Here is a 13,958-nt window from a genome sequence, read left to right as displayed (position 1 = left end):
GAGGTCTGGAACCCAGGAGGCAGTCTGCGACAATCCCTTGACACAGACAGGCCAACCAGGGCCTGCTCTCCTGGTCCTACTACTCACAAACACAGGAGTGCTGGGGGACATGTTAATCCTGGCAGCCTTGGCTGTAGCAGTCTCCACGGTGGAGTTCAAGATCCCAAGGGGAGTAGGAAAGGCAGAGAGCACATCTGGGGCCTCAGGACAGCAGACTGGCTTATTCAGGGATCAGGCACACGATCCTGTGTGAGGCTGTTCTGAAAGGTGAAGAGTTCGAGAGAGTTGACAAGTCTTCAAAGACAAGCTCCTCCTAACTCAAGAATGGTCCTTCTGGATACTCAGGGAAGGCAGGGGGAGAGAGAAAAATGTAGACTATAACAAGAATGATCTGGCTAAATGAAGAACTCATGCCTGAGAACCAATGAAAAAAGGACATTAAAGGGAGTTGAAACCAAAGACATACTTGAAAGGAAGAGTACTGAAAAAGTACCTGGGTATGCAGGGCTGCTGTCAGGAAAAGCGCTCTGAGGGCTGAAACTAGCAAAGGGCAGCAAAAGCTTCTACTGCTACTTTAGCAATAAAATAATAAAGAAAATACAGCCCACTGCTGCATGAGGCAGTGACAAGCCACAGGTACTCAGAGCTTCCTTTGCCTGCCAGCACTGAAATGTTCTCCCAGAGCTAAAGGAGCAGAGGAAACGCTGGTGACAGAGTGAGTATCTCCTGGAAAGTTTCAAGCCAAGCCATCCTGTGGGACTGATGAATCCAAGAGTACTGAGAGCGCTGACTGATGTCACTGTGAGGCACTGCTCTATAATCATCAAAGGGCTGTGGAGCTGAGATGTTGCAGTCCGGATGAGTGGAGAACAAGATGGGTGAGGAACTGGCCGTTGGACTGGAACAGGACTGTTGGGCTCGGAGTGTATTAGTAATGGAACAATATGGGAAGCTTTCATAAAACAAAGCAGAAGGTTCCAACTTGATATGAGAAAAATAACACTTTTAGAAATAGATTTCCAGAGTTTTAGAAAAATGCAGTGAAATAAACACATTATCTGATCAACAATATTTTACAGATTACCATTTTTGTCATACTAAATTATATTATACTTGATGCACAAATTATATTATACTAAATGCCTTCAGAAGGAAGTCCTTCACTGTCATGGTGTAGCCAAGCATAAGCATCTATTTCATAGAAATTGTATTCAGTGACATAGCTGCACTATAAGGTATTGCTTGAAATTCCTGATGTGATTGTACCACAATATTAGTGTTACCAAGAATAGATATCCTATTCTTGATTATGTAATCAAGAAAAACTTCTGGAAATAATATTCAGAGTACAAACTACTTTTAATCAGCAGCTAAATACCAAGGTATGATTACTTCGTTGCTCTAATGACATCTGTAATGGATTCCAAGTGCTGTGCCTGATTGCTTCCCAGCTGATCAGGATTCTGTTCATCACTTCTAGCTGCTGGAATTCTAAGATTTCTTGGAGTTCCTCTACAAAAGGCTTCAACACTGGTTAAGCTAAATGACTACAGTATGTGCTTTAAAACAGCCCATCAAAAACTTTACTGTCCATGATAAAATGTTTTAAGAGAAGAGAGGAAGATCTGTGTTGCCCACTCCCTTTTTGCTGACAGGCATTGATTAAAAAGCTGTCCTTCTAGGCAACTAATCCAAGACTGTTAAGCCACAGGTATCTGCACCACAGAGCAATTCACTGTTTGCTCTGTCATCCGTTTAGACAGAAAGAAAAAGGGCTGTAAAATTGTACTTTTATGTACAACTTAATGGTTAAATTGTACTTGTATGTTTATCAACACATGGCAGAGCAAGCCATTTGTATAAACACAAAGGCAATAATGAAATAAGTAATTGTTCCAGCTGAATATTCTACAATTCCTTTTAATAGTGCATTTCCTGAACCACTTTATATAACTACATGATAACACAGGCTTGAAAACTATTAACATAATTTCAATCAACAAGAAATTATTAGAGAAGTTAAAATATGGTGGCTCAAGTGAGGTAATCATAGAATCATTTAGCCTGGAAAAGACCCTTAAGTTTACTGAGTAATGAACTGCTCTTTCTTTCAATTTCTTGGAAATTGCACAAGGCAGCTTCAAATATTTATACAAGGCACAGCACATCTATCACACAATGTAGGTGATCTCACCAGTACAATCCACTCCGTTTCTTTCACAAGTGTGTTAGCAAAATGAATAATGCTAATGTTTTGCAAAGCCCTAATTTAAAACATTACCAAGTCTGAGACATACACTGGCAAAAGGGACAATAATGACTACAGAGAACCACCGCTAGAAAAAAAACCCCAACCAAATACAAAAAGTGCCACACAAGACTTATTTACTTCATCCAGCCATTGAGTGCCCAGTGCAAGTCAGAAGATTTGCTGGCTCTTTAGTTCACACTTTAGCTCTGCCAACAGAGAACCCTTAGAATAATGTTGTTTCAAGTCAAAAGATACAAAACTACTCAGAACTTCGACCTGTTTTATGTGTATTTGAGAAATATCTAGGTAAAATAAAACTAACTCAGCTTCCTGGATTACTTAAATTTTTTGAGTGAAAGATCCTTTTCAATAGGATGTATAACACCCATTAATTGTCTTGAATTTTCTTCCTCTTACAAGGGATACTGACACCAAAATATTTGGAATGCCTACACAAATTAAAAGTCCTAATCAAAATATTTATTAAAACTCTGCTATAGGAAGGACAGATGATTCCCAAATAATGGAAGCGCAGAAGCCAATAAAACTGCATCATGGCATACTTTATGATCAAGCTACTGAGGTGTTACACAGTAGATTCAAACAAGCTTAAATCTGTTGGTTTTTACACTTTCCCACTCTTTCAGTAAAACTGTGTTCTGATCAAAAGAAAGCCTATAAATACTGTCAATCAATTTGACAGCTAAAGTCTTAAAATTAACATTGTGGGACACTGAAGGAATTAGGGAAAGGTCTCCAACGTCCTCAAACCCCTGCTGTGTGAGCAAGGGCTGGGAAGCAGCTCCTCAGGTGCAGGTGGCGTGTGAAGCAGAGTGGAGCACAAGACACAGGATGTTTTCAGGCTCCCTGGGTGGATTGTGGTGCTGGCAGTGAACAGCCAGGGCTGTCTGCAGCTCTGCTGCTTATGAGGGCTAACAAATGTGAGACACTGTGCTTAGATCCGCTTTCCAGACCACTTGTAAGCAGGTAACACCACTTACTTCACTTCCAAGAGAAGTACTTATCTTTCTTGTAACTCACCTTTCTGGATGGTTTGCTGTTCTTCCTCTCAGTGTACACAGAAACACACTGAGCTCAGAGTCCCACAGCCACAGGACAGAATTGCTAAAGCTTGAACTCGCTTACCTTTAGCATTTTAAAAACTTAAATATTTGAATTTATTAAGCACTAGAAAGCTAGAGAATTTTCTGAGCTTTACTCACTTTAGGTACTCAAAAAGCCGTATCTATTTTTTGCTATCTTCTTGGCATTATTTTTCCCCAATGGCTAGAGCCCTTCTTTGCCATCTCAAAGCAATTTGTTTAGGAGAAAGACTTTTATTTCAAAGAAAATTTCCTACTGAAAAGAAAGCAATTAACTAATGAGAGTACAGCCTTAAGATGAATGCTACAGGAAGTCAGATGAAGAAATCAGAATAATATCTCAAGAATCATCTACAAATCACACTTTTTTTCCCCCAAAACAGGAACTAATACTAATGATACTTATGAAAGACTATTCTGAAGTAAAGTCAAGTAAATTAGCCTGACTGCCAATCTGAAATATAAAAAAAAAAAGGAGTTACTACCTCAATTTGGCAGTTTTAATTGCTTTACCTGGCATTCCATGGACAAGGTCCCCACACAGCACAAAGAACTTGGGTTTAGGGTTTAGTTTGTTAACAGCTTGCACTGCTTGCTCTGCTAATTTAATCTCCTCTCCCCATTCATCATCTCCATTATTAGTGTCTCCATGTGTCCAAGCTTTCATCAGTCCAAACTGAGGATCTGCTCCCTGGATGAAGTAGAAGGGCCCCTTCCATTGGTACTCAGCATCTAAGAAGACAAAAGAGGAAAAAAAAACCCAGTAGAGACACTTAAAAGAGAATGAAAGCTTCCACGCATCATTAAATTGATTGTTCTTCACCTCAGTAGGTTGATGCTGCTTTAACGTAAGTACAGAATTCTGTACTCATTCATACAGGACAAATATAAAGGCATAAGTACAAAATTTTCCTCTAATGTGTAGTTGTAATAAATGAAAGTATATTAATCTAATTATGCGACATAGTAATTACAGACTGATTAGAGGAAAAGTATGTGAAGAACTCAGCAAATACTGCTGGAAATTACAAGACTACAACACAGCACAAGTGTGTAACATTAGATTTCAGTTGATTCTTTTAAGACTCCAATTATTGCTTCTTTAATTAACAAGTTAAAACATACACAAGTTTCACATTTTATGGTTCCAGTAGACTTTTTCTTTTCATATTAAGGAGTTATATGCTTTTTGGTGTTATCGTTTTAGAGAAAAGTTGGATGTAGCACATTCAGTTAGAACTGAAGCCACTCAACAGGACCAAGGTCAGCAAACACTAAACCCAGCAACACCAGAATTAGCAGCAACAATGAAAATCCAAATTTATTGCTGCCACAATTGCTCCAAAGACCTATGGCAGAAAGGTGAGAACTCAGAAACAAATTTCCATTGGTAGAGTCAGTGTAGGCAGAGAGTGTGACAGAAACTGTGCTGATACCATTTTACATATACTTCTTTCTCCAATATTGTATTACCAAGTACAACAAACAAAGGGTGATATATGTAAGACTATATATATACGTTTGGAAGAAATGTATATATGTATATACATATATACATTTGGAAGAAAAAATCTCAACACTGGGCAAATAAAATAACAGCTGGCTACAAATTTAAAACAGAAATGGGTAGCCTGTTTCCTAGACTTATGTCCCAAGCTGGAATTGAAGTACAAACATGAGTATGCTGTGGTTGCTCCAGCTGTCTATATGCATTCATTTGCAGCCTGAATATTTCAGTTTTGACAGCTGTATTTGGCTTAATACTGTTACTGTCATTGGAGGTATTTTAAACAGAATTTAAGCTGTTAAAAACTCACTGACTACATCCATCTATAGTTGACTCGAAAAAGAAAAGATACAGCAAATTATTTAAAATTAAAATATAATCCACAAATATACTCTCATATCATGTCAGTCTAATCTGAAATTCATTTTGAGGCAAAACTGGTCTTCCAGTAACAGTAGAGAAGTAGCATGTCCATCACATGGATGTACTTTTGACTTCCTTCCACAAGCTCCAGAACTGGAGCTTCACACTTGGCAAAAAGGGGAGTGTGTTTCTTTCAAGGAAGGTTAGAAAACAGAGCTCAGAATTCATCTCTTGCACCATGGATATGGATAGACTGGAGTGAGGGATAAGGAATGTAGGCAACTCCCAAAAGCTGCTTGTAATTGTCATCTGTTGCTATGGCATCAGATCATTTTGCCAAATGAAAGCTTCTGCACTTTAGTTAAACTAACATTTCATTTCTAAACAAAATTATTTATATACCAGCACTGACTTATTCTAAATAATAATCACGTATTTTATAGGCAGAAACTTCTAGCCACTCATCGGCTTTTAATTCTGAAAAAAAATTTACTCTTCCAGTTACACAACTATTCAGGGAAGTGAAATGATCCATCTATCCATGAGTTTGCAGTAGAAACCTTATGGAACTAGTTGAATGCCACAAAGTAATTTAGGTTTTTCTTTTATGACTTCCATGAAAAAATACAACTGCCATAAAAGCAGCTTGCATGATGCAGCAAAGGCACTGTTTGTGCAACTTACAGTTTTTATAAGTGGAAAGCTATAGGAACAATATCAGTCAAGGAAGCTTGCATCAGAAACCCTTTATGACCTCTACAAAACAAAACTGTAAAAAGGGAAATTCTGAAACAGGAACTTGGTTTGGAGGAGTGGCACAATTTATTCATTAAATGGGGAAAAAAGATCAAATCTTTGAACAATATGGCAGGACTTCTAACACCTGCCCTTTTTCCAGCAACTTTATAGACAGTACTGATAAATCAACGCTGAGCAAAATATACTTGTTTTGTATTGTTTAATCTGAAGCTAGTATTTTTACCATAGTAACCTAAGTAAAATGTATTTACATTTATTTATTTTTATAGAAACTACTTTAACAAAAGAGCTAGCAGTTGTTTTTAAAGACTGTGTCTCAAGTATGGACAGACTGTGTTACCCTTTCAGAGCCCCAGGAATGGTGAGTGGTGGCCATAGGCAGCTGGAGCACCTGGAGCAGTCCTGGCTGGTTGGCACAGGCAGCAGGGCTGAACCAGGTCCCAGGGAACAGGGAGCTTTATATAATATTTGAACATAGAAAGATCTGGCAAGCAGACAATGCACTGTCGGGGAGCAGGCAGAGCTGATGCAGAACTGGTGGGAAAGCCAGACTAGGGGTTATTCTAATACATGTTTCATGGATATTTTATTTTCCTTACTTATATTCATGCCAATACAGGAACTCTCTAGGTTTTAAGTACCTGAATGTTTCTAAGACTGTGCACAGATGCTCTGGTTTGAGTGGGTGAGTGATGGTCATGTGAGGCAGAGAGAGAGACTGATAAGATGAATTTCAAAAGAGAAGTTCAGTACACAGACAGAATCAAGAAATGGCAGAAGAAAGGAGAAACAGAAGATGCAGGGGTGGAGGTGGTGAAGAGTGGGGAGAAAAGGAAGGAGATAGGAGGTGAAAAAAGAAAGGAACTGAAAATGATGCAAAGGTATATGCTATATTCTCCTTTAGGAAAGAAAAAGATAAAATGAAGAAAGTGAAGCAGGGACATCAGAAGAGAGCCAGGAATCAGGGCTACATAAATAACATTTACTTAAAATGTTAGTTTAATTAACTGGTTTTAGTCAAATAATTCAGTCAATAGCTGTTTCTGTGGTATTCAATAACTCATCAAATAGCTACAAAAGTAACAGTAAGGTTGAATAAATATTTTCTACCTTTGTCTTGTTATTTGGTAACTCCAACCAAAAACACTAAAAACAAATAATCCTAGTACTTAAACCAAATTCCATTAGCTTATTACTGATCAATTGGTATTCACTGATTTTGTTTCCCATGAAACAAAAGTATATGGGAACAAAATAATGCAAGGACACTGTTTAAACTTACAACTTAACTTTTTCTTTAAAATCAGGGATGTGCTTTAATTACTATAAAGTATTATAAATATAAAAACTGAGTCTCATGATGAGAGTTGTATTAATACAACACCACGAGTGCAAACTTGCACCTGGCACCAATCTTAAGCCTGTTCTGAATTCAGCTGATCCAGGAGGTACTCTAAAGTGCCCTCACTGGTCTGTCTTCAGAGTTGTTTTTGCAAGTTTTTCCTTATCTGTGTAAGCCATAACACCAGTCCAGCTAAAGTTTCAAGTGTTGCTACTAGTGCAATTTCACTAATTCTGCTGAAAACCACAGGACTAGGCCTGCACGAATGCTCTTCCAACAAACCAATATGGTAAGAGGGTAGCAACGAGAAACAGATAGGAAAAGCATCTTCCGCTACCACAGATGGATCCATAAGTCTCCTGCCTTACAATTAAATGGTTTCTCAATGGACCCTGTTCAGATCATTATTCTATACCCTCCTTTTCTCCCTCACCAGCTGCTTGTTGGCAACCACAAAACAGGTACAGTGGCTGTGCAAACGAACCCCGTCTGCCCCGTAAGACAGGCACCACAAACCCCTGTTTGAACCCTTTGGTCTTTGCACTGGATCTCAAGAACAGTGCTCAGCAAAATCATTCTGCTCCCATGCTGGGGGTCTGCCAAAGTCTGGCAGAGGGGAACTAACAAACACCACTGGGCACAAGTGGTGGGAGGGCCAACAGCTGCTTTTGCAGCAATCCCCTAGTCATGATCCAGGTCCCAGATGCTACTTCATAAGGTTTCAATTAAATAACATGTACAATGGCTATCATCCCTTCAACTGTAGCAAATGACTTCTGTGGGAACAACAATAAAAGCATCCTTCTCACTAGGAGCTTCAATTTTCAAGCCTTTAGATGAGCTATGTAGTTGTATCAGACGAAGTGCATGCTAGGTAAAGCAACAGAACATTAGGATTCCATTAATAATTTTTTCTGCCTTCTCCCATCACAAAATCGAATGAAGCTGAGAATGCCCGAAAACTGGCTCTTCATCCCTATAGACATTGAAGCTGTTTGCAACTTTCAGAATTTACCGTAACAAAAAGAAAACACAATTGCAGAACAAAGTTGACAGACTTCTCCAATAACTGACGTACATGCAGTTCCCATTTCTGAAGGACAAACTATGTCTGTGGAGCTGCTTTTACACACCAAGCAACAGAAAACTATTTCAAATCAGTATTGCTTCCAGATCTCCTTAAAAGCACAGCTGATCGCCACAGAAGAAGTCCAACTTCTGAACATGTTGTTATGCCTCAGTTTCAATACCTTCCTACTCTTTTTCTGCTCCCATGCATATCAAAGTACAGATAGAGGATCAATGCAATGTATTTTTAGCAGCATTGGCTGAAAAATGGTGCCAGCTTCTAATTTTATCTAAGGATTAATTCTGTGAAGGACCGAAGTAGTCAGCAGCAATTCACCAGAGAAAACCTCAGCCATGTATTGTGATCACAGGCAAAAAGACACCTCAAGGACTTAGGTGGGATTTCAGCCGAATATCCCAACTTCTAAAGGACAATAGCTAATGTCTTGCTGTGCCTTTATTTCTCCCCTTTTTTCTTTTCCTAGTTTCTCCTTTCTTTTCTTTCCCCATCTCCAAGGACCACAAACACACATCTATTGAGATTGCTCAAAAAAACCACTGGCCTCTGTCAGGCACGTGGTACGGGTGGGATTTCCAGTATTTCCGTGGTGGGATTTTTTTGTAAGTACACTGATTGGGTTCAACAGTATATCGGTGTTTTTCTTCCTCTACACTCTGCAGCATTTAATGGAAACAATTTAGTTATGGAAAGTTACTCCTGTCCATAGTCCCTCTTTAGACACTACTGTGTCAGAGGAGTTTGGACATGGACACATCTCCAAGTGCCTGCTCAGTCCACCATGGGCAGTAACAAACACAAAAATGCCCTCATTGTCACATTGGGTTTGACAGGAGAATCCATATCACTTCTCTGAAAATCAGAGCACAGCAGAAATAGGAACATGGTTCCCTGCCCTGAGTTATCTTTGCCTACAAAGTGTGCCTGTGACTTTTTCTGGGTGAAAGTGAAAGGGAAGCACAACCTTGGTTGTGGTTCCAAAGAAGCTCTATGCAGGAAGGAAAACGGAATCTCTTAAGTGAAGTCAGTATGTATACATCATAGACAACACAAACAGCAACAATTTGTTTTCATTACTCTCAGTCCTGAAATAGCTTCAAAACCAATAAAGGAATTGCACTACATTCTTAATAATTCTTTGTTATATATTAAAATATTATCAATAGATACAGCTTGGAAAACTCATTATTTCTGTATGTCTAAATACAAAAGATTTCAGTCTGAAGAAATGTGCATTTCTTTCAGCTCCTTTTCCATGTGTACCCAAGAGTCTACCAAAGATATGACTACTGAAGGTTCTGCTGAATGACCAAGGCAACCCACCGTGAAAGGTGCAATTTTATGCGCCAGGGGAAAAACCCCTTCAAAACAGGTATCAAAATACATTTTCAGAGAGAAAATAAAACCTTTTAAAGAGTAATTATTCCAGAATTATGTACTACAGAAATACTGTCAGTAGAAACACTAAATGACAGAATATGGTTTCTCAAATAAATGAGACAGTGCTACTGTTTTCAAAAGACATACTTCTAAACTTCTTAGATAACTATCAAGGTAAGAAATGCCCCCTCAGACACAGTTTATTTGTACTGAGGGCTACAGAATCTAAATTCTAGTCATGCCTTATGCCCACCCCCAAATTTAACATGTAAACTCATTACAAAAACTTTACAGCCCAGAACTGTAGGTGTGAAGGGGGGTGGTTTGCATAATGACAAGGTGAAGTCACAGAAAGTTTCTCAAAACCCACGTAAAAATTTCCCTAATTCATATGAGAGTTGGAGACAGTATTGGGAATGGAATATGCAAACTGGGAAGCAGTTCTGATCAGTGCTCAAAAATATTACTGTTGAAGAGCTCTAGAACAGTAATCATAATGTGCCAAGATCCAACACTCCTCTGAAAGCAAGAAATCAACTGCGGTTGTATTTAATTTCAAAGGGAGGCGAATTATATATAATTATGATGCTTTTAAAAAGTGCAAAAATCCTTGAAGGCAGCACGAAAACTATTCAAAGACACTATCCCAGAGGCTCAGACCATATGCACAGCATTTACTAAGAACTTCAGAAAGATCAGAAAGAATCCAGATTGTCTAAACTACTTAAGTAACAGCCATAAAGGAGGCTAGTAAGAGTAGGACAGCATCCTTTGAGAAGCTAAAGCATCCAAATAAGAAGAACAGGAAAGATTTTATACGCTGGATGGTTAGATACTAAAGTCCAAGAAGTCAAGCTAAAAAAAGTTAAGAACTGGAAACAGCAAAAATCTGACAACTAAAAAAGCACTTTGTAGGGGAATTAGGAGCAGGTAGCCCGCCAGATGCTCACTAGGGTTAACAGATGTTCCAGACATGCAAGATGCATCCAAAAATAAAGGCTGAAAAGAAGAAAAATAAGGTACATTTTTGCATCTACAGGTATTGTGAGGGAACTTGTGAAGATCTAATGTGAGAATTCTTCCTGACAGCACATCAGATCTGTCTCAAAGCAAAATACCAGTAGATGATTCAACAAATAGACATAGCACTAAAAAACCACTCAGGTGGTTTAGTGCTATGTGGTGGGATTCTATGGATGCAATTAGGTGGCATCCATAGAACTCCTCAAAAGTGAAAACCAGTGAACCCCTGGGGAGTTACTTCATCCTTAAAACTGCCCTTGCTCCAAAGGAACACGGAGGTGGTCACTATTACACCAACATTTAAAAGGGTTTCCTGAGCTGACTGCAAAAGTAGCATCTGTACAGACAAGTGATGGAAATGCTAACCAAGACAGCAGCCACTGTGTTTACTGATTCTTCAGAAAGAGTAATCAACAGCTTTTACAGGGACAAGGGAAATCCACTTGATCCCATCTCCAAGACACATCTAACAGTTACTTGCCAAAGATTCTTAATGAAGCCAAGCTGTCTGGAAATATGAAAGGAAGTCCTTGTATGCACAGAAAACTAGTAAGAGAAACAGAAATGGACAAGACACACAGGCCCCCCCTGGATCTGCACTGGGACCTATATACTGTTCAACAAACTCAAAACAATCTGTCACAGCAACTGAACAGAGAGGAAGTGGAATTTGCTAAAATTAAGCCATTTGGCAGCATGAGAATCAGGCCTGGTTGTGAAGAACTGAGGAGAGACTTCCTATTCAGGGACTGTTCAAAAAAGGATGAACTTCATGCAAAAAAGTACAGGATAGTGCACATGGGTAAAACACCACCAACTTCATGTGAGTTCTAGCAAGTACTACCAAGAAGTCACCTCGACATTCAAAAATGGCAAAAGATCAGAGATTGGAAAGGAATACAGAACAGAGCAAAATGAAAATATGAGAAACAACTGAATAAACTTTGAGAATATGTAAAAGATTGGTGAGGGAGGCATGACAGAGAAACGTAAAATCACACATGGAACTGAGATTGTGAGGATGCAATACTGGTGATTCGCCTGTACCAGACAAAGGTTTTGGAACCATCACCTAAAACTAGCAAAAGACAGGTTCAAACAGACACTTCTCAACCAGTTAAACTGACAGGAGTATCACTTGTTTAGTTACTTGAAAAAAGTGTTCTACCACTTTCACAGAAATTCTTTGCACAGCATGCTACTGACATACTTGGGACCAAAAAAAATATATATAATAAACCAAAACAAAATAACCCCCTGACTTCTGGAGAGAAGTGGTGAAGACAGCACTCACCCAAACATATGGTCCTGTTTCTTCACTAAAATACAAATAGAAGGAGTAGACAGCTGAAGCAAAATTTCACATGAGTAGAAAAGGGAGCTAATTGATTTTAAAAAGTAAAGCCAAAGCATATAAAGGCCTCTTGCCAATAAGGTAGGGTATTTATACACTGTTTACTACTGTGCTTCATTGATTATATGGATAATTTCAATCCCTCACCTCCAGATTCTCATTCACATGTTCCATACCAAGGGCAGATTACAGCAGGTTACAGGTAAAACCTCCTCATTAAGCAAAAAGCAGACTGAACAAATTACTATTAGGGGAGAGGGTGTGGAAGAGGGACTTTGCAGAAAGGGTAGTAAGAAAAAAAGGAAATTTAGCTCTCAATAGTGGCTTTCAAATTTTAAAAAGAAACAGTGTGACAAGCCATAGCAGTGGCAGTAAATGCTTTATGTGGATACATGTTTAACAGAAGTGAAACCCAAAGACTGAGGAAAGCAACAAAACACAGAGAACTGATGTTCATCTTACACTGCATGAACATTTGCCTCAGTTTTAACAGCCCTTGGTTCTCTTTTCCCCCAATTATTCAGTTATTAAAATGTTGTGTTGCACTTTAGCCTCTTGAGAAAAGGCCAAGTAAATTATTTACAAAAAGTATTGCACCCGAAGATGGTAGCTGGACTATGATAGCCTAACGAATCCTGAACAAGATTAAAAACAACCAACTGGTAGAAAAGTGTTAATTAATATTTAAAGAATTCCAAACAAGGACACTTCAGGAGAAAGAAGCACACCTGGAAAACAGATTCCCAAATGCCATGTTTAAGTAAATGTTCAAGAAGTACTTAGATAAAGCTTTTATTCAGAAAATTTTACACTGCTGTTGAACACTCTTTTTGTCAAAATTTCACTATACAGTTGATGTAACTAGATGGTTTGTCTGCCATCTGTCCCCTCAGCAAATGCTAGGCATTCTGTTCCAAACCAACCAAACCATCTGCAATTAATAGGTTGCCAGAATGACTGTATACATATACTTCACATGCTCTGAGTTGGTGATTTTTCTTTATTTGGCAACAAGCAAAGCCAAATATTTCCAGTGCAACCCAAGAAAAGACCACAGAATTGCTGGGACTTAATAGCCTTGCTGACCTCACCAAACCAATACAATTTGAAATTCATAAATACAGATAAATAAAAGACCTTCCACGCGTGGCCACAGGAAATGATTTCTTAACACAGAGCTCGCTGTGCTGCTGAACACCTTCAGCACACTGTAGAACCTTCATCCTTGGAGGAATTTTACAAACAGGTGCATACACTGAGATGTTCAACGCGTTCAATACGCTCCTCTGTGTCCAGCCACTGGCAAAAACCAGCAGTCACAGGCGGCCGCCGCCTTCGCTTTGGCCTCGTTCCCTTACCCACCTGGCAGGTGTGGAAGCACATCCGCCTTGGCTGGCTGCAGCCCAGGGTTTGCAGTGCTGCTTCTGCACAGCGGGGCAGGGCCAGGGGAGCACCTGCGCTGCTGACCCTCACCCTGAGCGAGGCTGAGCACCCCAGGGAAAGCAGCATCCTACCTACTTGTGAACCACCCTACGGCTGCCTTTCGTTTGAGCACCATGAACAGTGACCCAGCGGTAACCTGTTAGGTCACCCTACAGGTAGCAACACAGGACAGCACAGTGCTGGCGCCAACAGTTTCACAGGCTATGGACACCAGGTCAGCAGCACGGACAAGCATTTTAAAACGAATCCAGTGTTGGACACTGCTGGCATCTTTATGGGAGCCCGAGCGTGGGGATAAACTTGGGTGGCTCCGGGCGCGCCCCGGCACAGCGGAGGCAGCGGGGCG

General features: G+C 39.6%; 1 protein-coding gene across 1 annotated transcript in view; it reads right to left on the bottom strand.

Moving 5' to 3' along the window:
* Positions 1-13,552, bottom strand: part of CPPED1 (calcineurin like phosphoesterase domain containing 1) — a 39,034-nt gene extending 25,482 nt beyond the window's left edge. Inside the window, exons 1-2 of the mRNA XM_017734256.1 lie at positions 13,424-13,552; positions 3,868-4,216 (exon numbers count right to left, since the gene is read on the bottom strand). Of these exons, the coding sequence (XP_017589745.1) occupies positions 3,868-4,216; positions 13,424-13,552 (478 nt within the window). The remainder of the gene's footprint in view (positions 1-3,867; positions 4,217-13,423) is intronic.
* Positions 13,553-13,958: the final 406 nt, after the last annotated feature.

This window comes from Corvus brachyrhynchos, unplaced genomic scaffold (assembly GCF_000691975.1).
Source record: "Corvus brachyrhynchos isolate BGI_N302 unplaced genomic scaffold, ASM69197v1 scaffold5, whole genome shotgun sequence".
Taxonomy (NCBI): domain Eukaryota; kingdom Metazoa; phylum Chordata; class Aves; order Passeriformes; family Corvidae; genus Corvus; species Corvus brachyrhynchos.
This window is presented reverse-complemented; position numbering and strand designations above follow the sequence as displayed.